This window comes from Acinonyx jubatus, chromosome B3 (genome assembly GCF_027475565.1).
Source record: "Acinonyx jubatus isolate Ajub_Pintada_27869175 chromosome B3, VMU_Ajub_asm_v1.0, whole genome shotgun sequence".
Taxonomy (NCBI): Eukaryota; Metazoa; Chordata; class Mammalia; order Carnivora; family Felidae; genus Acinonyx; species Acinonyx jubatus.
Window position 1 is genome coordinate 142,226,775 of NC_069386.1, and position 24,787 is coordinate 142,251,561.

The 24,787-nt window shown below is 62.5% G+C and overlaps 2 protein-coding genes across 9 annotated transcripts; both read left to right on the forward strand.

Annotated features, from left to right (window-relative positions):
- Positions 1–2,080: 2,080 nt before the first annotated feature.
- LBHD2 (LBH domain containing 2) lies at positions 2,081–7,078 on the forward strand. Its single transcript, XM_027066830.1, has 4 exons — positions 2,081–2,197; positions 3,826–3,912; positions 5,593–5,749; positions 6,724–7,078. The coding sequence occupies exons 1-4, from the start codon at positions 2,081–2,083 to the stop codon at positions 6,813–6,815; spliced, it is 453 nt and encodes a 150-aa protein (XP_026922631.1). The 3' UTR covers positions 6,816–7,078.
- Positions 7,079–11,381: 4,303 nt separating this feature from the next.
- Positions 11,382–24,359, forward strand: EXOC3L4 (exocyst complex component 3 like 4). 8 transcript variants are annotated; one of them, XM_027066689.2, is made up of 15 exons: positions 11,382–11,540; positions 11,970–12,121; positions 12,774–12,846; positions 14,734–14,819; positions 15,335–15,741; positions 16,661–17,312; positions 18,076–18,187; positions 18,459–18,581; positions 18,946–19,046; positions 19,284–19,364; positions 20,878–20,992; positions 21,551–21,670; positions 21,763–21,915; positions 22,503–22,624; positions 23,781–24,359. In XM_027066689.2, the coding sequence occupies exons 5-15, from the start codon at positions 15,351–15,353 to the stop codon at positions 24,019–24,021; spliced, it is 2,211 nt and encodes a 736-aa protein (XP_026922490.1). In that variant the 5' UTR covers positions 11,382–11,540; positions 11,970–12,121; positions 12,774–12,846; positions 14,734–14,819; positions 15,335–15,350; the 3' UTR covers positions 24,022–24,359. The 8 variants fall into 8 exon arrangements, with proteins under 8 accessions (XP_026922490.1, XP_053080948.1, XP_053080952.1 ...); XM_053224973.1 differs by lacking the exons at positions 11,970–12,121; positions 12,774–12,846; XM_053224978.1 differs by lacking the exons at positions 11,382–11,540; positions 21,763–21,915 and having other exon boundaries at positions 11,547–12,121.
- The last annotated feature ends 428 nt before the right edge of the window (positions 24,360–24,787 follow it).

Genomic DNA, 24,787 nt, shown 5'->3' on the forward strand with positions numbered 1-24,787 from the left:
GGAGGGGTGGATAAGTGGCAGGTAAATGCGAATGGATGTGGGACCGATGGAGGGATCCTGACTGGTGTGGAGGAGGCTGAAAGGTGCACGAATGGAGAAACAGATGATAAATGAGCAGGTGCTAGGCCAATGGACAACGGTTTGTGAACTATGGAAGTGAAGATGGAAGGTGGGTGGTGGATAGATAATGAATGGTTGGATTCTGATGGAGACATGATGATGAGGTAATGAATGGATGATGATTAAATGACAGGCGGCTACATCTTGGAAAACGGATGAAGGAAAGGTGAACAGTGAAGGGGAAGATGTTGGAGAGATGGTGGATGGATTGTAGGTGGTGAGTGGGGAATGGTAAATGGAGGATTCAATGTAGAGATGGAGGAAGATGGACAGATGGCAAGTGGATGGTGATCGGACAATGAATGAAGATGCATATTGAGTGGATAGTGAATAATGGATGGGAGCTGATGTATAGACGATAAATGGATGGATCATAGATGCATTACAATGGCGGACAGACTATGGTGGATGAATGCTCGCTGCTATCTCTCCACTCCATCTCCAGCACCTAGAACAATAGTTGGCACATAGAAGGCACTCAATAAATTGTTCTAGAATGGATGAATACGGATGGATGGTAGATGATAGTTTAATGGGTTTTATTTTTTAAATTTTTTTAATGTTTACTTATTTTTGAGAGAGAGAGAGAGCAGGAGAGGGCAGAGAGAGAGAGGGAGACACAGAATCCGAAGCAGGCTCCAGGCTCCGAGCTCTCGGCACAGAGCCTGATGTGGGGCTCAAACTCCCACACCGTGAGATCATGACCTGAACCAAAGTTGGATGCTTAACCGACCGAACCACCCAGGTGCCCCAAATGGGTTTTAGATGAATAGTGTGTTATGGCTGGACGATGAGTAGATGGATAGAGGATATTGTGAGGTGGACAATGAATGGACAGATATGCAGTGGATAGGGATAAGAGTTGGGTGGATGGTAGGTGGTTGGTGAGTGGGTGGATGGCATGTTGTAGTTCATAGAAATATGAATGGAGGGATGATGGCAATTGATTGGTAACTGAATTGTAGATGGATTCGTGGCTGATTGGATAGATGGAGGCTAGTGGATGCATGGTGGATAAATCCAGATAAATGGGCAGTAGACAGATGATAGATTGAATAACGACAACCAGATAGATATGTGGCGGATGGGTGAATGAATGGTAGATGGCTAGTAGTTAAGTACTGATGGAAAGCTGTTAGAATGTGAATGATGGGTAGACAGGCAGTGGGTGAGTAGATGGTGAATTAATGTTGGACTGATGGGTATTTTCGTGGTGTGTTGATGCTTGGCACATGGTGGGTATGGGTGGAATGGATGGATGCATGGTTGATGCAAGGTGGTTGGATAGTGGGTGGTGATTGGGGTTGGATGGCTAATGATGTGGGATGGTGGATTGGTTTGACCATTGGGGTTGAATGGTTAATGAATGTGGGATGGTGGTTTGGCCGTGACTGGATGGTAGAAAATACATGAATAGGTGGTGGGTGGTAGATGATGGCTGGGTAAGAGGGTGCAGAATGGTGGGCCGTGGCTGCTGGCTAGGGGTTGGATGTCAGAGGCTGGGTGTCAGATGGTGGAAGGGTGGGGCATCGTGTGGCTTAGAAGTTTTGCACCTTGGCCCCAGGTATCAGGTCTGCACTCCAGGCTGAATGAAACTGATTGTCCCAGGCCAGTTTTGTTCCCTTTTGGGAATAGCCTGGGGGATGAAGGTGAGAGGGAAGTGGTGCTGGGACGTACCCCTCCCCCACCACGTTGGCCATCCTACCTGGGTGTTTTCCTTCTCTTAGCTCCTCCTTCAAACTGGAGGGTATCCTCTTTCCATGTATCTGGCCCCACCCATTTCTGACCCCCCCCCCCCCCAAATTCCTGAACCTCCAACCTGAGGCTTGGGGTCTCAAGCGGCAGGCCGGCCGGGATCAGGCTGTGGGGGGCACGGTTTTGTCCAAGGGAGGGTGAGGCCGAGGTGCTACCTGGGAGCTGGGGCCGGGCCTGGCGGAAGCGCCCGGGGGCCTGAGTGTGAATGGGGGGCCGGGCGAGCGCGTGTGGGCGGAGAGCGCGGGGGAGGGCGGGCGAAGCTGGGCTGGCAGCTCCTCGGAGCCGAGAGTGGCGACCCGGCGCGAGCATCCAGCGCGGGAGGGTGAGTGTGAGTGAGGCCCAGGGGGCGCCCCCTCCCCACCCTTGTCGGGGCCCTCGCCCCGCGGTGCGCCCTGGCTGCCTGGCTTGGCGAGGCTGGGAGAGGAGAGAGGGGAGTTGGGGGGGGGGGTCCGAAGCTCCGGGAAAGAGGAGGCAGTGGGGGCCGTGGTCAGCCCCTGGCTGCTGGGGCCGGGCTTTGGGCGACAGCAGTGCCCCTGGGGGGCTGTGCACGGCCTGACCCGGCCTTCCGCACCTGGGAGCCTGCGGAGGTGTGGGTGGTGGGGCCCCTGATGGTCCAGTGCTGCCGCTGGCACTGGCCCCGGGCAGCGGGAGGCTGACCCCAGGGACTTGCTCTCTGCCTGCCTGGCCCCTTGCTCAGCCGACGTGACCGCTCTATCATGTGTCTCTCTCGGTCCTTCTGTCTGTCTGTGTCTCTCTCTCCCTCCATCTGTACCCTCCCTCCGGGTCTGTTTGCTTCTTCTGTCCCCAGTCCTGTCATCTCTGCTTTGTCTCTGTGGCCAGCTGTTTTTCTCGCCTTCCCTCTGAGTCTCTGTGCCTCTCTGCGTCCAGTCTCTTGGTGTCCCTCCTGGGCTGCCCTGGGCTCTAGCTGAGCTTCTGAGTCCTGCGGTGGGATTCCAGGAGGGGCTTGTGGAGGATCTGACCCCGGAGCATGGGGCTCTGTGAGGGAGGGTAGGGGCTGCCTCCCCTGGCTCTGGGATTGGGTGGAGGCATATGCCCCCCCACCCCCAGCCTTCCCTGGGTCTCCGCGGGACCCGAACTGAACCGATGTTCGGTGAAGGAAACCCCATATCCCAGAACAGCAGCCCCCGCCCCCCGCCCTGCGTGCCCACAGGACCCCTCCCCCACTACCAGCAAGGTGGCACAAGCAATCCATCCTACTGGTTACTGCTGTCCCTCTGCCCACTTCCCTCCCAGTGCCCCTGCCCCTTGCCTGCGGCCCCCTCCCAGCCTGCCCTGAAGTTAGATGTCACCTGCTGGACCCCACCCCCTCTTCTGCCTCTGGCCAGGCGCAGGTGGAGGGTCTGAGGCTGGCAGCAGCGTGAGCCAGGTTCAAGTCAGCCCGAGGCGAAGGTGGCCAGGTCCTCTCGGAGAGCTGACACCCCACACACACCCAGGGCCGGGCCCCCAACACCCGCAGCTGAAGGGAAACCGACGTCCTGCCTGCACTTGGCCCTGCTTGCTCAGGCCAGTATAAGGGCAAGGGAGCCCTCCCCGCAGCAAGAGCTCGGGGAGGAGAGGGTCCCCCCATCTCTGTGCCCTTCCTTGCCGTCCCCTGCCTCAGAACATCTCTCCGCTGGCCTGGCTGCCCACTGCTCATCCCTCAGGCCTCAGATCAGCTGGCCCTCTTCGAGGAGGCCTTCATGGGTCTTGGGGCCGAGTCAGCCTCTCCTGCCCTGCCCCTGCCCCTCCGCAACCCCGGGCACATCGTGTGGTGCCTGTCCAGTGCCCCCCGATGGCGGGCGGGCGTGGGCAGAGAGCAGTGGTGACAGAGGGCCAGGGGGCAGTGGGCAGTGGGTCCAGGGTGGGTTAGCTGTGGACTGGAGCGGTCTAAGCTTCCAGGAGGAGAGTGGGCTCCAGCACGTGGCCTCGTTTCTCCCTGTCTTCATGCAGACCGGCAGCAGCAACGGCATGAGTGTCCCCCGGCCCGCTGTGCAGGAGCTCAGCCCAGCTGAGGAGGCTGGAGACCCAGCAGGGAAGGTATGTACTTGGGGCCCTGGGGTCTGCCAGCCCTGCGGGACAGGAGGAAGCCAGCCTCAAGCCCTGGCCCGCGATTTGGGGCATGCCTCAGTTTACCCGTCGGGGTGAGAGAAGTGGTTGCTCTTCTCTAGAAGTCTGGTGCATAAAGCAATGGAAGGCCGAGCCTCCCTGGCTTACTCAGCACCACTTCCCAACCAGGGTTTGCTCCGCAAAGCAGTTTGCTCTCCGCTGGGTGAGGCAATGCCAGAGTCCCCCGCCCTCGGCTCTAGGTTTCGGGGCTGTGTTGATAGAGCTAAAAAGTGAAGTCCTTCCACAGGCAGTGTAGTCTTGACGTTCCGAGTTCTAGAGTTGGGACTCTGTCATCGTCGCCACTGCCGGCGGGCAGCGGGGCTGGAGAGGGGAACCCGCCCAGGGTCACCCAGGGGGCCAGCCTCCACGGCATGGCAGATGGCAAAGGGGGACACCAGGCCTTTGAACGCCACGTGCTGCTGGCTTGGACCTCCCCCATCCCAGTGGCACACTCTGGGCCGACCCTGGTTGGGGGTCACAAGGCCTTTGCAGAGGAGGACAGGAAGCAGGGTGGCAGGTGCGGTGGGGAGGGATTCCAGGAGAAGGGAGCCCCTGACCCGGCAGTGTGAACAGGAGCAGCCAGGATGGCCCAGCCGCCGGGGCTTGGACGGGTCCCTGCTGCGCTGCCCCTCTGATTCCACAGATGTCCCAGTCAACAAGGTCACCTGCGGTACTTGGTGAAAATGCCGGTTCCTGGGCCCCCCCATTCAGAGAGTCTGGGCGGGGGCCCAGGAACGTGCGTTCAAACACGCGCAGATGGTTGTGCTGTGGCGGTTCAGGGCCGGTTAGCAAAGTCCTCGGGCTGTGTGTCTGCCTTTCCTCAAGGCACTCGTGTCACTGGGGGAAGGAAGACAGGCACCAAGCGACTCTCCTTCTATGTAGAAGGGTGGGGGGTGGGGAGGTCCAGGGAGGGAGACCTGCAGGAGCAGAGGTGTGGACGTGGGCAGGGCGGGCGTCAGTGCTGCTGTGGCCTTAGGGCCAGAGGGCTGGGCGGTGGCACTCGCAGCTGCCCCCCCCCCCCATCTCAGAAGGCCTTGAATGGGAGGCGGAGACGCTGAGGGCGCCAGGAGGGCATGGGGAGGCAGCCCCCGCACACTCTTGTGGGCACTGAACAATGAGCCCAGAGCGAGCCCAGAGAGCCGCCGAGGTTGCCATGGTAACAGCTTCCCAGCTCCTCCGAGCTGGGGAGGGACCAAGGGCCCAGCAGGGAAGACCCCAGGAAGGGGCTGCGAGGATACAGGGGGCAGTTGGGGATGCACAGAAGCCCTGGGCTCACTCACCATGTGGCCTTGGCCTCTCTGGCCTCAGGCTCTTGCCTGTGAAATGGGCCTGAGGGCTGAGCCCCGGTGGGTCCTTTGGGGCCCCGGGGAGAGCTGCTGTCCCAGGTGCTGAGTGGTGCTTCAGCCGCAGTGGTGGGATGGAGAGGCCCGCACCTGCACGACCACACACACACACACACACACACACACACACACGCCCTCCTTCCTGCCCTGCAGCCTGGGTCGGCAGGGCCCCCGATCCTCCCAGTGGACACAGTGCAGGACAGGTGTGGGAGGGAGCAGGGAGCCCAGGGCCCGGCGTCGTCCTGAGCCCTGCCCACCCCCCCTGCAGGCTGCGGTAGGCGCCCGGGAGAAGGGCCCTCGGCTGGGCCAGCGACTGCCCTCGATCGTAGTGGAGTCCGGCGAGGTGGGTTCTGTGGAGAGTGGGGAGCTGCGTTGGCCCCCCGAGGGCGCCTTGAGGGGGTCAGCCCAGAGCCAGGTTGCTTCTGGTGAGTGAGGGGCTGCCCACGGGGGTCGGAAGCCGGGCTCCCCCTGCCCGCTCATGCAAACGGGGCCCTCCACCCCTCCAGCCTGTGCGCACCATCACCCCCATCTGCCCGTCCTTGGAACTCTGCTTGGGCGCCTGGAAGCCTCCTGGCCTTGACCCTCTCTTTGTCCACGTGCCCCCTCCTACCTGCCCTTAAGGACTCTATCGACTGTGGTGGCCCCAGGCCCAGCCCATCAGAGGGGCCCGTGAAGCGTCTGTTGGACACAGGACCACATGCTTCCCCCTCAGTTCCAATTCCTTCCCCTCTCCTGATTCATTGCCTTTGGGGCACATGTGCGTTCAAAGGGCCAGCCTAGGTGCCCGTGAGATGGGGCGGTGGACCAGCCCGGCGGCAGGCCCCTGCACTGGCCGTAGGTGCCTGGTTAAAGGCCAAGGGACTGCCAGAGCCAAGGAAGCTCCTGGGGGGAGGGTGTGTGGGTAGGAGAGGGGGATTCCGTGTTCCAGATGCCAGGGGTGAGGCTGGGCAGTGGGGGCCTTCTGCCGAGGGCACATGAGGGGTGAGCTGTGCCCTGGGAAGTTTTGTCCCCTGGGGAGTTTCCCCCCTGATGAGGAAACGAGTTCAGCCTCACTGGGGCTGCCTGGCACCCCCTCCTCACATGTCAGCCCCCCAGCAGCTTGGGCCCAGAAGGGGCCCACCCACCCCATACCCCCCACCTTTCCCCCAAAGCCTCCTCCGCCTCTGTCAGGTTGCACCCAGGGCTGAGAGCAGCACCAGGGACCACGCCCTGGGTAACCGCTGGAACTTGGGCTGTGGGGAGGTCTCCGGGTGGGTAGAGGTGCCGGGGGAGGGAGTGCCCCTGCTCCCAGAGCGTGGCCTTGCCTGCCCCGCCCAGGTGCAGCCCCCTCCTCCCCGTTCCCTTGCCAGCCTGTCCGAAAGGCAGCCCCACCAACAGAGGGGCCTTTGTGTTTCTGCAGCCCCCTCACCAAGTCTGCCGGGAGCACCAGGGAAGGTTCCGGATGATGCTGGCAGTGAGCGCGCCAGCTGCCAGGCCCCGGCCCCCCAGTGAGAGGACTGGGACAGGCATGGCCGGATTCTGCTGTGCGAGGGCCCTGCAAACCCCGCCTCCCACCCCTGCTCCTGACAGCTGAGCGGCCTCAGCCCCAGGGTGGCCGGGCTGATGCTTGGAGCAGGGAGAGCTGAGCCGCTGCCTCCTGCCTCAGAGGGTCTGGCTGGGACCACGGGCCTGCCCTCTCCCATCCACAACCCGGGGTCCAGATCACACCCTCCTTGTTCTGTGGTTTGAAGCAGAAATAAAGGCTCTTCCTGGTGGTCGGCGGGCACACTTGCTGGGGACTCGAGGGGGGGGACAATTTTGGTTTTTCCATGGCCTTCCAGACAAGGGCCTAGCCTTGGAGCCCACGCTGACCAGGCCAGAGTGCCTGGGTGTTGTACACAGAGTGGGGGCCGGGGTGGGGCAGGGGCTGTCCAGGGGCTGTGGGGTTTGCTCCTCTGGAACCCCGGTCAAGGGCCCTGAGCTCTGCTCCGCTCTGCCTCAGCCAGGGCTGCCCAGGGCAGGACTGGCTTCCCCCCAGGTGGCCTCCTCACCTCTCCTAGGGGTCTCCAGCTCTGCCTGGACCCCGAGGGCAAGATTCCTTCCTCCTCACTGGGTGCACAGGGCACAGAAATGGACCGTGGGGTGGGGTGTCCTATTCCAGGCTGGATCTTATTAACGCCTTGCAAAAGTCCCACTTTACAGATGAAGAAACGAAGTGTGAAGTGAGGTGCCCCAGCCACGATGGGATCCCTAGGGCTGGGAGGCACCAGAGCCCATGTGGGAGACTGGGTGGGGGAGGCACCTGTTCCTGCCCACGTGAGGGTCCCGTTCCTCCATGGGGTCCAGCAACACTGTTTCTTGGCTCTGTCCCACTGCACAAGGGGAGCCCTACGGGCTGGTCGGGGTTGGCATGGTGGGGGGGCGGGGGACAGAAACCTGACCAGTGCCTGGGCCCAGGTTGCCTCCTGCCCTCCCCTCCTCCCATTCTGGTCCCTTGCCCTTGGCTAGCCTGCCCCAGAGCCGAGGAAGCCCGGGGCCTGGCAGGAGGCAGCCGTGGATAAATGTTAGCTTAACAAAGTCCTCAGGACCAGGCAGGGTCGGACAAGACCCCGGTGAGCCTGGAGGGGCAGGAGGGAGACACAGTCCCCTCTGTTCTTTCTGGAGGCCTTGCTAACCTCAAGGATGAATAAGGCACTTTCTCCAGCACGCCTTCCCTCTAAAAATAACCCGCCCCCCGAACGCAGGAGAGGTCGGAGGCGGAGGTGTGGAAATTTGCCTGGCAGCCTGTTTTAATTTTAACCCTGTGGCCCCATGGGCCACGTCCACGGTCCCAGATGTCTCCCTGGTCTCTAGCTTAGGCAAGGCGTTGGACTGTCCTTCCAAGTCCTTCCTGTCCTCCTCCGGTGCTTTTGTGGTTCCCCGAGGGGATGGGAAGGGGGCAGACGTTTCCCAGGAAGCCCCGCCAGGACTTGCTGACGCATACGATGTGGGGCCAGGGACTCGAGCCAACTGGTGATTTCCGTGTTCCTGGTGCTGAATGTGGGGTGGGCACCGGTGTCATTTAGGAGATTTCATCCTGGCCCCTCCCAGGCACAGTGTTCCCCCCACTTAAACACGACTCTCCCAAGGTCTCACAGCTGACAAATAGCTGAGCTGGGGCAGAATCCAGATCCACCCGAGACCCAGGCCTGAGTGGTACCCACAATGCCACCGTGGAGCCCACCAGCTAACAGGGCAGGTCTTGAGTGGAGGTGACCCATAATTGGAGGTCCCAGGACCCTGTCGTGCCCAGTGAGCTGGGGGAAGATGTGCTCGCCCCAAAGAGTGTGGGCCCCCACCCTGCAGGACCAGTTCCCTGGAGTCGGGCCGCAGCCTGCTCCCTTTCTGTCGGAGCTGGTGCCCTCGGTAATGGTAGGGGGCGGTGCCAGAAGTGGATGCCCCACACATATTCCCTGAGCCCCCGCCACCAGCACTCAGGTGTGGGCGACCTGGGGAAAGGGTTTTGGGAGTCATCCTGTGGCTCCCTCTGGCATGGGCTGGGGTCACCCCTAGTGCCTTTCGGAGATGGGCCACCTAAACTTTGCAATATTCACCTCGAGATAGAGGCACCGTCCCCTGTCCAGGCCCAAAGCCAGTTAGGGGCAGTGGGTGGAGCTCAGGCTTCCTGCTCTCCTATTGGTCTGTGCCTTGGTCCCAGCCGGCCGCAGTGTGGGTGAAGTTCGCCGCCTCTGGCATCTACATTTGGGGTGTGGCAGCCTGGCGTCCCCGGAACCCCTAGGACAGGCAGGCATCTGGCGTTCAGAGTCCTTCTCCCTGCCCTTCCCCACCTGAGAGCCAGGTCCTCTGCAGAAGCGGACCCATTTAATGCCAACAACACCTCCATTTTATGGAGGAGTAAACTGAGGCTCAGAGTCAGAAGTGCCTATCCCAAGGTTGTGCGGCCCAGTGCGGGGGAGCTGAACTTGTACTCTACCTGGGGTCCCCAGCTGTGCCTCCCCTTCCCAACTGCCCCCTCCGCTCTGCCTTCTCCTGACCCAGCCTGCCCAGCCCTGTGCCCCGGCCCCTCTGAGACAAGGCTGGGACTTTTCCAAAGGGATTTTACTGAGAAATTTGGGGGAAAACAACATGGAAATGGGATAAAAGAAACATCACAGTCTTATGCTGAAAGGTGGGCACAGGCTAGAGTGGGGAGTGGATCTGGGAGTTGGGGGAGGTCCAGGAGTGACTCCCCAGGCCCTGGGCACCACCAGCTTTTCAGGGACCTAACTCTTGAAAGGAAGTGACCCATAATTGAAGGTCCCAGGACCCTGACGTGCCCTGTGAACTGGAGACCAGGAAGGTCAGACAGAGGAGCCCCCGGTGTCTGTCCACCAGGGTCTGGCCTCTGTCCTTCCAGCTGCATGGCCACGAGCAGGGTCCTAGGCCTCTCTGAGCCTGTGTTCAAGTGCCATGAGGTGGAGAATATTTACTCCACAGGGGCTCCAGGAATCCCACTGAAGAACCCCGGGCAGTCATCTTGGGGTGTCCCCTCTGACTCCTGAATTGTGCTGCTCCCGGCCCCCCCCCCCCAATCTCTTATTCTGACTCTCATCCTGACATGGGACAGGACCAGCCTGAGCCAGGAGGAAAGGCCCACCCAGCCACCGGGGCATAAGCTGGGACCCTTATGACCCACCCTATTTCACAGGGGCACCCAGGGATCAGGGGGCTAATGACTCAAGTGGTAAGCCAGGGGGCTTCTTGGAGGAGGCGCTGGCATCTCTGGGTCCAACTTAGCCTGTCTACAGAGGGCTATGGAGTGCTGCCGTCTCTCAGGTGACTTCCAATCAGTTATGGGCTGGATTTTGTCCTCAAAAAGTTCTTATGTTGAAGTCATAGCCCCCAGTACCTCAGAAGGTGGCTATATTTGGAGATACGGTCTTTAAAGAGGTGATTAAGGGGGCGCCTGGGTGGCTCAGTCAGTTAAGCGTTGTACTGTGGCTCAGGTCATGATCTTGGGACTCATGAGTTCGAGTCCCGCATCGGACTCTGTGCTGACAGCTAGGGGGAGCCCGGAGCCTGCTTGGGATTCTGTGTCTCCCTCTCTCTCTCTCTGCCCCAGCCCTGCCAACCTCTGGGTCTTGGGTTTCCAGCCTCCGGATCCTTGAGGAAGTCACTGTGTTGTTTAAGCCCCAGCCAGCCACACTGTGCTGTGGCAGTGCCCGGACAACACACAAGCTTGTCCCTGCGTCCTCAGCACCCCGCTCGGAGCTCCTGCCCTGCTCGGCCTCATGCCGCGGTGGCTTCAGCCTGGCTGGGACAGGCCTGGATCTGTCCTCCCTGGATTTTCCCCAAGTTTCTTCCTAGGATGCTAGCATGGGATTCCCCCAAGAAGACGTGCAGCCTGCCTCTTCTGGGAAGTCTCGGCGACCCTCTCCACAAGACGTCTCCAACCTGAGCCACTGTGGAGGAGGAGGGCCCGGGTTCTCCATTCAGCAGGCTCAGGGCCCCTCTACACCTTTGCCCAGAACGCCCGCCATCCCTCCTCACCTCTGAGTGTAATCCTTCCTTCCTTCAGCCCCCATCCCCTCCGGCTCCTGAAGCCTTTCGGAATGGCTGTGGCTTAGGACATTCCTTTGCTGTCACTGTGACATCCCCTCCCCCTCCCTGTGCCCCACGGCCCACGTTTCTGCACGCCTGGCTCTCAGGATGAGCCTGGCACACGGGCCTGGCGCCAGCATCTCTGTCCTGGAGGGAGGGGTTCTTTGGGGCTTTGGTGCCGGGGGCTTGATGTCCCCGTCCCCCCACCCCCACCCTGCACGCCCTGTCCCTGCACCTCTGGTCTCGTGTGAGCACAGCAGGGGACGGCTGGTCCATTCCCCCCACCTACCTGTCCCTCCCCTCCACCCCCCCCCTGCTGCCTGGAGCTATGGAGCGCTGCCCCTCCCCTCCCGGACTCTCAGGACTCAGCCCGAGCCAGAGCCACGAGCTGCCAGGGATCAAAGGTGGCAGTGACAGTCTCTGGAATGGGGGGAGAGTAAGAGCCTTTCTGAAAGTGAAAGTCTGGGGTCAGGGTGGAGGGTGGGGCCGGGGGTGGGGCTGGTGGGCCCAGGGCAGCGTGGAACAGGCTGGGAAGTCCCAGCTGCTGGTCATTCGCTCTGGCTGACCCAGAGGTCCCACCACGGAGGCCCAGCTCTGAGGGCCGGGCTTCCCCTGGAGGCCCCGACCTGCCTGGGGCCCGATCTACTCGCTCAGCAGGTATGTTCGGGTGCAGGTGGGCACTGGGGTGCTGTGGACAGTGGGCGGGAATTCAAAGGGCCCAAGGTAATTCCGGTTCTGCCAGTGGCTTTCCGGGCCAAGGGCCTCAGCTCGGAGCCCAGGCCGGACTGCCAGCTCCAATCACAGCGTTCGTACACAAACATGCAGAAAGCAGACAGATGCGGACATCAAGACACGCACGCGGGCACAGACACACGGACGCGGACTCATGGAGAGAGCGGCTTGCACACATACAGGGAAACACACTCAGGTCAACGCACAAAGCCCATACGCACCCCAGTGCGGCAACATACCCCCAGGCTACACTCTTACATTAGATTGCTTATCTTTTACCCCTGGGTACCGGCCCTGGCCTGGTGGGCTCCTGGTCAAGCGGCAGATGCCCCAGACCGTGCAACTGTCCCTCAGTCAGGGGAGAAGGTACACCCAGTGCTGGGGCCAAGCCCGGAGAGAGAGGAGCTGACGATGGTCAGGAAAGGCTGCTTGGTACTGAGGCTCGAAGGCGGCTCGAGAAGGTGGGGGTGAGGTCACTGCTGGCAGAAGGAACAGCCTGTACAAAGGTATGGAGGAGAGGCGAGGCGGTTGGGCGGGTGGTGAGCGAGGGGGGAAGGAGCTGAGGGGTGGGTTAGGAAGGGCCTCGAGTGCCCAGCTAAGGAGGAGTCTGCTTTTCCTGAGGGCAATGGCACCCCAGGAGGGCTATGCTTTGTCGCTCCTGAGAAGAGGAAACTTTTTAGTGCCTTTTTCTAGTAGGCTTTCGTAATACACAGGAAAGCCCTCGTAAGCAGGTCTCATATCACCTATGAATAATGACAAATTTCCGAGGTCCTTCCCAATATTCAAACCTCATTTATTCTCTTGCCTTATTGCCTTGACTAATCCTTCCTGGCAAATGTCAAATAGAATGACTGAACAGACACCAGGCCTGAGCCCCAGGTGCGGCCGCCAGTGCCTCTGAACATTCAGGGCAATGGGGCCAGAGGGCCAGAGAGGGAAAGAGCCAGAGAGAGTCGTCACGGGAATGGGGAGGCAGGTACGGACGGGGCAGGGGCCGAGGTAGAGCCAGCAGGACATCCAGTCCCGCAGGTACCCGTGTGGTGAGGGGCGACCCTGATCCTGACGGTCACTCCTCCTTCAGGCTGGCTCTGGGATGATGGGGAGGAGCAGATGGGCAGAGGCTCCCAGGCCAGTAAGGAAGGGTCCCCATCCCCACAGGGACAGTGGTGCAGCCTGGCCCAAGGACACCTTGGAGGTGGGGGCACCCATGCCCCTGGGCCCCGAAATACAGGTCAGTTTTGGGGGAGCAGAGACAGGGAGGCTGGGAGCAGAAGCAGCCTGAGAGGAAGCTGGAAAGCTGGACATTCTAGGGACAGGGAGGTGCCCAGGAGGCTGGGTGAGCGCAGGCCAAGGAGGTGAGGCTGGAGAAAGTTCTGTCCCAGACTGGAAGGCTTCCAGTGAGGGGCTATGGGGAGCCATGGAAGGATTTAAAGCAAGGGGGTGACCTGGTTGGCTTGTGCTGTGGGAAAGTCAGTAAGAGCCTTTCTGAAAGTGAAAGTCTGGGAAATGGCTTGGGAAACTGTGGGAGCAGGGTCAAGGGGGCAGCGAGACCGTCCGGGGGCCTCGGTGGGCCTTCAGTACAGGTCTAGTTCTGGACGAGGGTGGTTGAGCGGGCTGGGGGGACCCGTCTGCTTGTGTGGCCTCAATAAGACCCAACTGCCAGCTGCTCCTCCTTCCCCCAGAATCTGCCTCTAGACCCCAGTCCTGGCATCTGAGAGCTGCCCCCACCGCGGGCCCTCGGCCGGGAGAAATGGTTCCTGGGGCAGCACCTGGCTTCCCGGGGCTGGAAGATGTGGGAGCCCAGCCTCTGCTCCCCTTTCCACACAGGCCTGGGTTGGCTGAGGCTCCCCGTGGGGGGCTGTGTGACTAGAGGCAAGGCCCTGCCCCTTTCTGAGCCTGTTTTCTCATCTATGAAATGGAATGACACCCTACAACTTTGTTGTTACGGGCATCTGATGTATGCCAGGCCGTGGGCTGGGCACACAGTAGGTGCTTACTAAGTGTGAGCTCTACTCAACCAAGACAGGGCCCACTTGTCCCGTCCCCACGTCCCCCTGGTGATAGAGCTTGAACTGCATCTGGGCACAGCACAGGCCCAGATGATTCTCATCATCACTCAGAGCCTGCTGGATGCTGAGGGGCACCAGGGAGAGGGGAGTCGGGGAGGGGCAGGGTGCAAAGAGCTCTTGCGACAGTGTTCTGTGTGTGCATGGGCCAGTCTGAGTCAGGGCAGGAGAGGACAAAGACCTGTGGCCTGGGCAGGGCAGATAAGGCCTCATCAATCATCCGGGCCTGCCCCTCTCTCGGTGAGGCCTCTGTCCAGCTGTCACATGGCATCTGGGAAGAGGAAGGTAGGCCTCAGCCGACCCCTCAAATGGCTGACACCTGGACAGACATCTCTGGAGGGCATAGAGGGGTGGATGAGGGTCTGGGCCCTGCCTATCCCAATAGGCAGGCAAAATGGGGGCCTGGGGAGAGGGATTCCACCTGATGTCACCTAAGGGTCAGGTGCCGGCTCCAGCCTGACCTTTGTCCCAGGGATGGGGGCAGCCTGGAGAGGTCTCGGGGTTCTGGCCTCTGGTTGGTCAGTGACTTCAGTAGGTCCAGCCCTCCTCTTGGCTGCGCTCTCCAAGGCTTAAGTAAGATCTTGCTGATCTAACACAGCACCCCCCCCCACCCCCACACAACACCCTCACCATGGGGTGGGTGGGAGGTCCCGGCAGGCTATGAAATCTCTCTCCTCTCTCCCACCCCAGCTTAACCTAAAGCCAGAAAATCAAACACCACTGGGCTGTGCTTAAAAGGAGAGTGGGTGCAGCCTGGGGAGGGCCTGGAGCCCAGGGTGGGACCTAGGCAGCCCCTGCTTTGCACCTCCATGCCCTAGGGACCCCCGCCCCACCCCTTACAGGGGAGTGGCCGGAGCGAACGAGGGTTGGGTGGTGGGGAGATGCACCGGTGAGGAACAGCCTCGGGGAGCCCCAGCCCCTGGTTAAATATAGACCCGGGGCCCCTCCCACCACCCCCGCCCACAGGGCTGCAAGGCTGGGATAAGCAGATAAGCCCCTGGGGGCAGCCACGGGTGGCCACAGACCTCAAGCCTGACCCTGCCTCCCTCCAGGTCTAAACAGAAGGAGCCTCTTCCAGGGAGGGATCCCTGAGCCTCCCTCTGAGCAGAAACAGTTGGACCTGATGGGCTGAATGGGGGTGAGCTGAGGGCTTGGCGGGGGTGGGGGTGGGGGCAGTGAATGCTAGGTGGTGGGGAGATTGGGCAGTTAGGCCTCAGGACCTAAAGTCCAGGAAATCCTGGATGTGGTTGCTGGGCCCAGCCCTGGGGACCGCGGGCTGCCGTCTCGGCTGTGCCCCCAGAATCTGCCTGTTTAACCCCCCTGTCCAACTCTGATGATGGCCTGGCAGAGCCAGAGAGGGTGGGCACCTGGGGGTACCCTTCGGAAGATGGTATCAGGGAAGTTTTCCCGAAGGAAGTACCTGTCTGTCTACATCTCAGTGCCAGCTGTGGTGTGGCACGGAGAGAGCTCCGGCCGTGAGAGCTGCCCGGTGACAGCTTGGGGGTCATCTCTGGGAGAAGCTTCTCTGACCAAGCCGAGCCACTGGGCCCCTCCAGGTCTCACAGGGCTCTCACGAGGTTTCTGTGCCCATTCCCCAGGGCTGCCCCCCCCCCACCCCACCCCAGGCCTCCTGAGACTCCTTTTCATCCCCAGCTTTCCTGCTGCCAAGATGTCGTTATCACCGACAGTGACCTCCTGGCCAGAACCACACAGCCCTGAGGAGTCTGATAAGCTGCAGACCCCAGAGCAGGACACTCAGCAGGCAAGCAGTGGGGACGTGCCCAGCACCCACCGTGAGGACACTCGGCCCGGCCTGGGCACCCTTCGGCGGGCCTTCTCCAGGGCAAGCCGGCGGGCCTTGGGCCAGGCCCCCGGGGAGGACACTGGCCTGCTCCGACGCAGCTCCCACTTCCTGCGATCCTTACGGCGCCCCCGGGATGATGGCCCGGCTGCTGCACCAGGGGGGGCCCGCGGCCCAGAGGGGCCCTCAGGCGTCACGGATGGTGGCAGCCGGCCGTCAACCACTGGGGTGGGGCCTGAGGAACCAGGACAGGAGGAAGGTGAGAGCTTCACAAAGGATACCAAGCATGGGAGGAAACTGAGGCCAAAGAGGGAGCAGCACAGCCCAGGCTTCCCGACAGCTCCCCCAAACACCCCCATGCACAACTGCATTTTACATTCTCCCAGCCTTTCAAGCAGGGGAGCATCCACTGGGCAGCTCAGAGAGGCCAGAGTGAGTTAAGTGAGGCTCAGAGAGGTTAGTGATCTGCCTCACATCCCACGGCCAGGAAGTGGATACATGGGAGTTGAACCCACATCTGTAGGACTCCAGAACCCTCACCTCTCCACAGACTTCCACAGCCTGGCCACTGGCCAAATTAGAGTGATGGATAAGGCGCTGGTCCTCTCAGAGCACAGGGCCGCAGAGGGTGCGTGGCAGTAATGGGCCTGGAGGGGAGCTCAGGAGGGCTGCGGGCGCAGGATGCATTGGCGCTGGGCTCCAAAGGGGGGGCTGCAGGTGGAAGTAGAGGGCTGCTAGGGGCTGGGGGCTGGGGGCTGGCCCAGAGCAGGGAACAGCAAGAAGCGTGGGAGCTGGGCACAGGGACAGGACGTGCCCAGGCTGAGCTCTGACCCCAACAGACCTGCAGTCAAGACAGCAACGTGAGGCCACCAGGCCCAGCTCGGCAGAGCTGGGAGCAGGGGAGAAGGTAGGGACCGAAAGCAGGGAGGGCAGGGCCTGATCCCAACTGCTGCTTTCAGCCAGGTTCGGGGCTTGGGGTTACCCCTCTTCCAGAGTGATTCTGAGGGACGATTCCCCGCAGGCGGGGGCCGTTGCTCCTGGAGCAGACCTTAGGGGAGCGCTGGGGCCAGGCGGCCCAGCTCCCGGTGGGCGAGAACGGGGCCCCCAGGCCTTGGTTGGGGGCCGAGGTTCCGGCGCGGCACCCCCCACCGCCCTCTCCCTGCCTGTCCTTGCCAAAGGCAAATCTGTGGCGGACCTCATCACGGAGCGGCAGCTGCTGGCGGCCTTCGAGCAGCTGCGGCAGCTGGAGACGCGGCTCCTGGCGCAGAAAGCCTCGGGCACCTTCGAGCAGGACCCCACCGGCTTCGCGCGGCGCGCCATGGACGTGTGCCTGCTCTACGACGGGCTGGAGGCGGAGATCCGCGCCATCGTGCGCGAGACGCTGGGCCCGGGCGGCGTGGACGCGGCCGCGCTCGCCGAGCTGGCCCGCGTGGTGCGCGCCGAGGAGGAGGCCCACCCGGTGCCCCCCGCCGACGGCGACTTCCTGCTCACGCCGCGCCGCTGGCGGCGGCACTGGGAGGACGCGGTGACGCGGAGCGCGCAGGAGCGCGTGCGGCAGGCGGGCGCTGGGGACGCCGCGGGGGCGGCCGAGGGCGCGTCGGGCCTGGCCCGGCTTCTGGCCGAGCTCGGCGGCTCGGTTCGCCGCGACCTGCGCCAGGTGCGGCTGCAGGTGCAGCCCGCCTACTCGGCCGCCGGCCTCCCGGCGTGGGAGGCCTACCTGCGCGCCTTCCACGGCGCGGTGGCCCAGCGCCTCCAGGAGCTCGCGCGCGACGCCCGGGGCTGCGAGCAGCTCTACGTCCTGCTGGACTGGACCGCCAATGTCTACGGCAGGTGAGGCCCCAGCCAGAGCGCCGAGCCGGGCGAGGGGAGGCCCGGTATCGTCCACCTGGCCCTGCCCACCCGGAGGCCTTTGGGCGCCCGCCCCGAGGAGCCCTGGGCACCTTTTCTCTCTTTCTTCCCGGGAGAGGGCTGGTGGGTGGGCGGCAGAGATCCCGGGGACTTTGACGTTCTTTTCTTTCCCCTCGTCTGGGCCGCGGTACTCTGCCGCTGGGGTGTTCCGACGTGCTACCCAGGCACCCGGTCCCACGAGCGGGACAGCATCTGAGGGGAGGTTGCTTCCCTGACAGGGAGCCCAGATGGAGGCCTCTGCTAGTCCCCAGGATGCCGTTGAGCGTTTAGAAAAGGGCCCCCCACCCAGGCAGGACACAACCGTGGCTCCCAGGTGCCCGGCGCGGGTTGGACTTCACCCGCACTCTTCCCCTTGGATGGGCACCTGGGTACGGGGCCCAGCGCGCTGACAGCTCCCAGCTCCAGCCCCGCGCCGCGGGACGGGGTGGGTTTCCTTCGCTGCTGAGCCCTCCTCAGCTCCGAAGGCCAGAGAGTGGGTGGGAGGAGGGTGCCTAAGCTCCAGGGCTCATTAATTTGCTGTGTGGCCTCGGACAGCTACCTGGGCCTCCCTGGCGTGGCTTGGATAGTGGCAGGTCCCTGAGCTGTGTGGTGCTTGGGTGCCTAGGTTTTGGCCAGGGGGAAATTGGGGCAGCCGCTAGTGCATCAGAGCCGGGCCCAGACCCTCAGCCCCTACCCTGCCTTCCAGTCCTGACTTCCTCGGTGCCCCGGACCTGACTCTGTCCACGGAGCCGCTGCCCCCACTCCTGACACCCAGTGTGTGGGCGCGCCTGGAGAGCGACTACACCAGCTTCCTAGAGGTGAGGCCCTCGCGGGGCAGGGCCTGAGGGGCGCCATCCAGGCTGAATGTGGCTGCCTCGCTGTGGGGAAGTGTGGAGCCCAGAATCACCCTGGGTGTGTGGCCTCGCTCAGGGGAGAGCCACTCCTCACCCTGTGGCCTTCAGCATGGGCCTGGGCCCCAGCAGGGTGGGTCAGTTTCTCCCAGGGCCCAGGACAGGGCTCCGAAGGTAGGGGGACCCACGCCTCCCTCTTGGGAGGGGCTCACTGTGCCCCTGTCCCTACCTCGCACAGACCAAGATCACAAGCTGCTTCGACAGCATCCTGCAGCTGGAACAGAGCCGCTGGGTGGCCGCTGAGGCCCCCGATGTGCTCCAGGGCCTCTACCACACGCCTCTGTCCATCGACATCCACATGGTGAGTCTTGGGAGGGGGGATGTATGTTTGGGCCTCAGGTGGTGTCTGTCCCCTTCCAAGTGGGGACACCCAGAGCTATACAATCCAGTCCCGACCTCCCTTCCCCAGTAGGCGAGAGCCTGAGGCCCCACCTGGGTGGAATCAGGGACCCTGGGTCGCCAGCCAGGCTGGGAGTGCCAGGGCACAGCGCCCAGCTTAGCAAGTGGCCCGTGGATGTGGGGGTGCTGGGAGGCTGCTGGAAGCTAAAGCCGAGACCACTAGAGCGGGGCAGGTTGGAGACGTCATAGGGCCACAGGTGAGGGACAGGGGGCATCAGGTGGGATCTGGGCTTCGACGTGGGTTCAGCACGTGGCATCTCTTACAGCTCGTGGCTGAGCATGTGAAGGCGGCTGGTGCCATCTCTGCAGAACTGGAGGCCACCACGCTGCGCATCTGCGCGCGGGCACTCGGCCTCTTTCTGCCCAGGTGCAGGCATATCCTTGGCCCAGGGTGGGGTGGGTGGAGGGACCAGGGTAAGGATGGTGGTCGTCCCTGGGGAAGGGCCATCCTGTTTGCTCAGAGTCCGAGATCCAGGGACAGATGAGAGAGAGGAGCCTTCTTATAAGGCCCCGGGTCTGGGTAGGGACCTGAGGGGGAGGGCAGACCCCAGGTCATCGCGCCACGGGTAAGGGTCCCTAAGGCTTTTGCGTACTTCGCCCCCAGGTTTGAAAAGGCTTTTCTACAGTCGGAGGCGGTGAGCGAACCTCATCTGGGCGCCAGCATCAACGCCTGCGAGGAGCTCAGGTGGGTCTCGACCCTGCTCCTCCGCAGGGAGGTGCCTGGCGCGGCCAGCAGGGGGCGCGCGAGCTCGGGGAACCGGGAAGCCGTAGGCTCCCGTGGCGGCAGGCGCGCATTGAACAGTCTGGACCATGCGCCGGTCGTTGGAGGGACTTCCCGGAAAGCCTCCCAGGAGGGCACCCGCCTCGCAGCTCCCGCCCCCGCTGGAAGGTCCTCCCTCCTCCCCGCAGGGGTGAGGCCCTGGAAGGGATGCAGGGAGTTTCAACGCTGAGCAGAGGCTAACAAATTCCAGCCACCCCAGTTATCGCCTGTTGTCTGCCCAGTGTGTCCCAACCCCCCAACCCCCCCCCCCCCACGCCACCCTGGGCTCCTTTCTTTCCTCCCTTCACCCAAGTTGGCCGGCTTCCTTTTTAAAGACACTCCCTCCTCTTCCCCACTACCCTGGGTCCCTCTGCCCCCAGAAGGCAGATGCCTCCCCTTTCTGCAGGCAGTGGCTGCCCCCCTCCTGGGCCTCCGGTGTACCCCACATTATGGATGCACCAGCTGCAGCAGGTACGGCCATGGACTTTGAGCCGCGCAGTCTGGGTTCTGATCCCAGCTCTGCCACCTGCTCCCTGTGTGCCTAGAGATAAGTCACTTCCCCCTTCTGTGCCTCCTTTTGTCATCTGTCAGATGGAGACGTGGGGCTCCACACCCTAGAGGGAATCATTTCGTATTCACTTTTTGTGAGCTCTTGAGATCCAGGCACTGAGCTGGAGCTTTACCCGCCTGATGTATTTCGTCCCGAGGGCAGTGTCCCCATGTGCTGGGACAAGTGGAGGCTCAGAAAAGGAGTGCCACCGGCCCACCATCATGCACCGTCATGTATGTGCTGGACCTGGGACCTGAACCACACTTGTCTGAATCCAAGCACGACCATGACGAGGACCACTTGTCTAACTAACACTCTCTCAACCCTAATCGATGCCAGGCTGGTCCGTCCCCTTCAGCCCCAGGAAACATTCTCTGCCCCTTGGTAGGCAGCCTCTGACCCAGCCCCTGATGGAACTTTTTAGCCTGCCTTTCTGTGTCCCTGTTCTGAGGACTGGGCATAGCCTGGCCCTCAGTCTCCTTGAAAGTGTGTGACGGGGTGGGTTTGAAGTGGGGGACATTGTCACCTTCAGAGAGGCAGTTATGAGGCTCAGGGGAGGGCCTCTGTGCCAGTCATGGCCAGGCTGCCCTGTCTCATCACCAAGACGGTTGGAGGTTTGACCCAGAGACACCACAGGGGCGTTCTGCGATGCAGTGGGGACACCACCATCACCCTGCTGACCTACCCTCTGGGATCAGCTCCTGGGGCTTTGGAGCCATCTTCTCACCCGACTGTGCCTTCGGGGCTACTACACTGTACAGCCCCAGGGGCTGCCCTTCACATTATAGTCTAAGAGAATGGCACCTGGCCTCCGCGGCTGTCTACCGGAGCTTGTTCCACAGCTTGCTCCTCCTTGCCCACTCCATCTCCTGTCCTGGCCCCTCCCAGGACCAGTCTTCTGGCCAGGTTCCCAGGAACCTTCGAAGAGCTGGAGAAACCTCTAGTGGCTGCCGTCTGTGTCTTCCAAAAGCGGCTGCTCCAAGGCTTGCAGTATGATGTGCAAGTGAGTGGGACAGGCCCTTCTCTCCCCACTTTCCACACCCAGTGGCTGCTTCCTGTGCCCTGGAGCCTGGGGCCCCCAAGTCCCAGCATTCCTTCACCTCAGGGGCAGTTTCGGGGGTGGTGCGTTGGGGGGTGGGCAAGGGACCCAGATAAATTCCTAGTTGAGCAGGGAGGTCAGGAAACGCCTACCTACTTGAGACTCTCAGAGAGGGTGTGTTCAAGGAACCAGACCCCTCACCCCGCCCCTCAAGGCCTCCCCAGGCTCCCCTAAGCAGGGCCTGCCTAGAGGCTCAAACTCAAACCCTGTCCCCTGGAGCTCAGGGCTTGGAGGAGTCATCCTTGCAAGAGGCTTAATGACATTCATGGCTGAGAGAGACGTTACTCGGGTGACATTAGAAGGGGGTCAGTCCCCCCAAAGTTTCTTCCTGGCGACAGATTGTCCATCGGCCTGAAACACCCCTGTTAGGAACCACGCACTGGCTCTGAGAAGGGGGTCTAGGGGATGAGGAGGAGACGGTTCGAGGAGGGTTAGAAGACTCCTGTCCCCCTCTGCCCCCAGCCGCTTTTCAGGGTCCTGTGTACCAAGGCCTGGCTGACACACGACGTGCTGCAGCCCCTCATGGACAAAGTGGTGGCCTTCGCCCATCACCTGGAGCACGTGGCCCCACTGCGGGCACAGGTATTTCGGGACAGGGCTCTGGTGGGGCCGTGCCCTGGGCTGGGGCCTGTGACTCTGACTCTGACCCTGGCCCTGATCCCCCGACGGCCCAGGAGACTCTGCAGGAGGCACACCGATACGTGGTCCGTGAATATCTGGCACAGGTGCTGAGGCCTCGTGAGCGGTTCCGCGGTGTCGATCGCGTGACTGGCTCCCAGAAGATGGGCCTCGACGCCCAGGCCATTGGCAACACCTTCCAGGGCTTGGTAGGAGCATTGACTGACTGCCCCCAGTGCTCGCCTCCTCCTAGGGCCTCTGGCGTGAGGAGCCTCCCCTGGCACCCCCTATTCTCATTTCCGGGAGGGGGGGCTCCGCAAGAGCCCCCTGGGGCGGGCTTTGGCAGAGGTGGTTGTCCCCACTCTGCAGCAACCCGGAGAGGGTTTGGGAGCGCTGGCACAGCGGGGGTGGGGCCAGGTGGGGTCATTTCCATATATTTGCATACGGCCCTTGCGGAGTGAGCAGCCAAGGGGCGGGGCCTCCGGGAGGCCCCTCCAGCATCCCTGACCCAGCCTTTGGAGCCTGGGCACCTGTTCCTTACGCCGGCGCGGACGCGCTGTAGGATTCCCGGCAGGACTTCCGGGCCTGGGTCTCGGTTTACCCACCTGCGCAGAGACCGGAAGACCTCTCTGAAAGTGCTGCGGCTCCGTCCACAGCGCCAAGACCCGAGTCCCCTAACGCCGCCCGTGCAGTCACAGCGGGTGTCGGTGCATTAGTGTTGGGGCTGCAGGCAGGGGTGGCAAGGGGGCTCCCGCGGGAGGCGGCCCGTGCCCTAGGAGGCTCCCTGTCCCCGCAGGGCTCAGAGGCCACGTGGCTGGGCCAGGCTATCCCATGCGTCGCTGACATTCTCGGCGAGACTTACAAGGACGACATCGGGCGGCACCTGGAGACACTCATCGGGAGCTACCCAGACATCAGGTCCGTTCCCCACCTGCTCCCTCACTGGGCGCCGCCGGCCCCGGGGTCGGGGGACAGGGGCCTTCAGAAGGGTCCCTGTGGCTCTGGCGGGGGGGCAGGGGAGGAACCAGAGGGAGGTGCAGCGCGTCCCGTACGGAGCGGGGCCGGCACCGGGCGCGGGCTTGTGCGCTGGTGCGTGAGGTCCCGGGCGTGCGGGGGTGGCCCTTGACCTTCAGGCGCGGGGCGGGGGCGGGGGCGGGGCGTGAGAGCCCGGGCGGCCCCTCCTTCTACCGCTGTTCTCGGATTTGGCGTTCGGTGCCTGGGGTCCCGAGGCCTCTAGAGTGTGAGGGGGTCGGGGCCCCTCCTCATGCGTCCGAGGATGGGGACAAGTACCCGTCCCGGAGTCTGAAGGGGAGACGCCCCCTCTACAAGAAAGCCCTATTGGCAGCCCGGGACTCCTGAGACCTGGCCAAGAGGAAAGAGGCTTTGATTCCGGGGTTTGGAGGGGAGGTGGGGGGGATGGTGAGTCATCGAACCCGTGGAAATTCCAGCCCGAATCTCTCCATAGCCTTGGAGATTCCGGGATGGGGAGGTCGCAGAGAGCCTGGGACAAAGCCCTTTTCCCCAGCTCGGACTGTCTCCGCCTTTGGCCCGGAGTGACTACTTCCCCCACAGTGCTGCAGGGTTCCCCCACTCCCCATCCCTGGGGCTTGTCTACTCTTGGCTGCCTGCCCCTGTCTACCTCCCCCCACCCCCACCCCGCCCCCATTCCTGGAGGCGGCACTTCTAGTGCTGTGCCTGGGCCTCTCTCCTCGCTGCCTGCCTGTGGCTCCCCGCACAGTGCTCGCAGGAAGAGGCCTCCGACACCTCTGGGCCTGGACCTGCTGTCCTTGAGGCCTTATCACGTCTCCCACTCCACTGATCTTTGAACCTCTGCTTAGACTGTGTTCCCCCACGGGCATGCCCTTTCCCCTCCCCACCCAGCTCAGCCCCCTTCGAGGCCCAGCCACGCTGTCCAGGGCCCTGCCCCTCCTGCTTCCGTCATTCGCAGCCTTTCTCGGGCCAGCTTCCGGGAATGCTGGGGGCACCCGCACTTGGGCCCTGGGGCTCGCCTCGCTCAAGGCTGGAAGTGCCACGGAGATGCGGGGCCTACAGCGATAGGGGCGTGTCTTTGCAGGCGGGACCACGTGCTGGCCATTCTGGCGCTGCGCAGACTGGGCCGCCGTCGGAACCAGCGCCTCTTGCAGCATGCCCAGAGCCTGCTGAGGGCTGCGGCCAAGGCAGAGGGCTCCGGGGCTGCTGGCGGCCGTGTGCTCTTCGAAGAGATCCAAGTGCCTACCTCCGTGGACCTGCTGATCACCTGCATCAAATGCTCCGGGTCTCGGAGGGGGCGGGCCTCAGGTGGGGGGCCGCATTAACTGAGGGTCAGCACCTTCACCCAGGCATCACCCAGACACTAAGCCCCAGGCTGGGAGTCTAGGGAGGCGCTCTCAGCCCTGCCCCCAACCTTGAAGCCCGTAATCACACGACGTTCGTCCTCAGCTGTGCGTGGTTGCTTACCAGAAGGAACAGCACGAAGAGAGGCATTTCAGGCATTTGTGGGGGAGTGTTTGGGGGTGGCGGAGGGTCCTTTCAATGCTGCCTCCCGGCCTAACGGTCCAGCACCACCCCCAGTCTGAAAGTGAAGCAGAGAGTATTTATTTTTAAAATAAAGGTGAATTAAAATGGTGCCTCCCTAAAGAGGGGGCAGGGCCAAGTTGACGGTCTGAGTCTCCAGGTACCAAGGGGTCGGGATGGGAGGTTCTGTGGTGACTCCATTTGGTAGATGGTCCTTTCCTGTGCATTGCACAAATGGGGAGACTGAGGCAGGCCCAGAGCTGGGAAGGCTTGTGCCTGTGGCTGCAGAGAAAAACAGTCTTCAGCCCTGGGATCCTGGGTGCACTGGCCTCATGTGCCAAGTGCGCCTCACCCAGCAGGAGTTGGCACTGTTCTGTCCTGTTCTAACAGGCCTGGGCCCCTAGGAGACGAGAAAAGGCCGAGGCTTGTTCTGCAGCCTGAAGTATTTGGGTTAGATGTGAGAGGGACTTCCCAGCAGCGAAAGCTGTAGAACTGGTGGAGGGCAAGTGTCAGCCCTGGAGAGTGTGTGTGTGTGGTGGGGGGGGGGGGGGGTCATGATCCTACCGG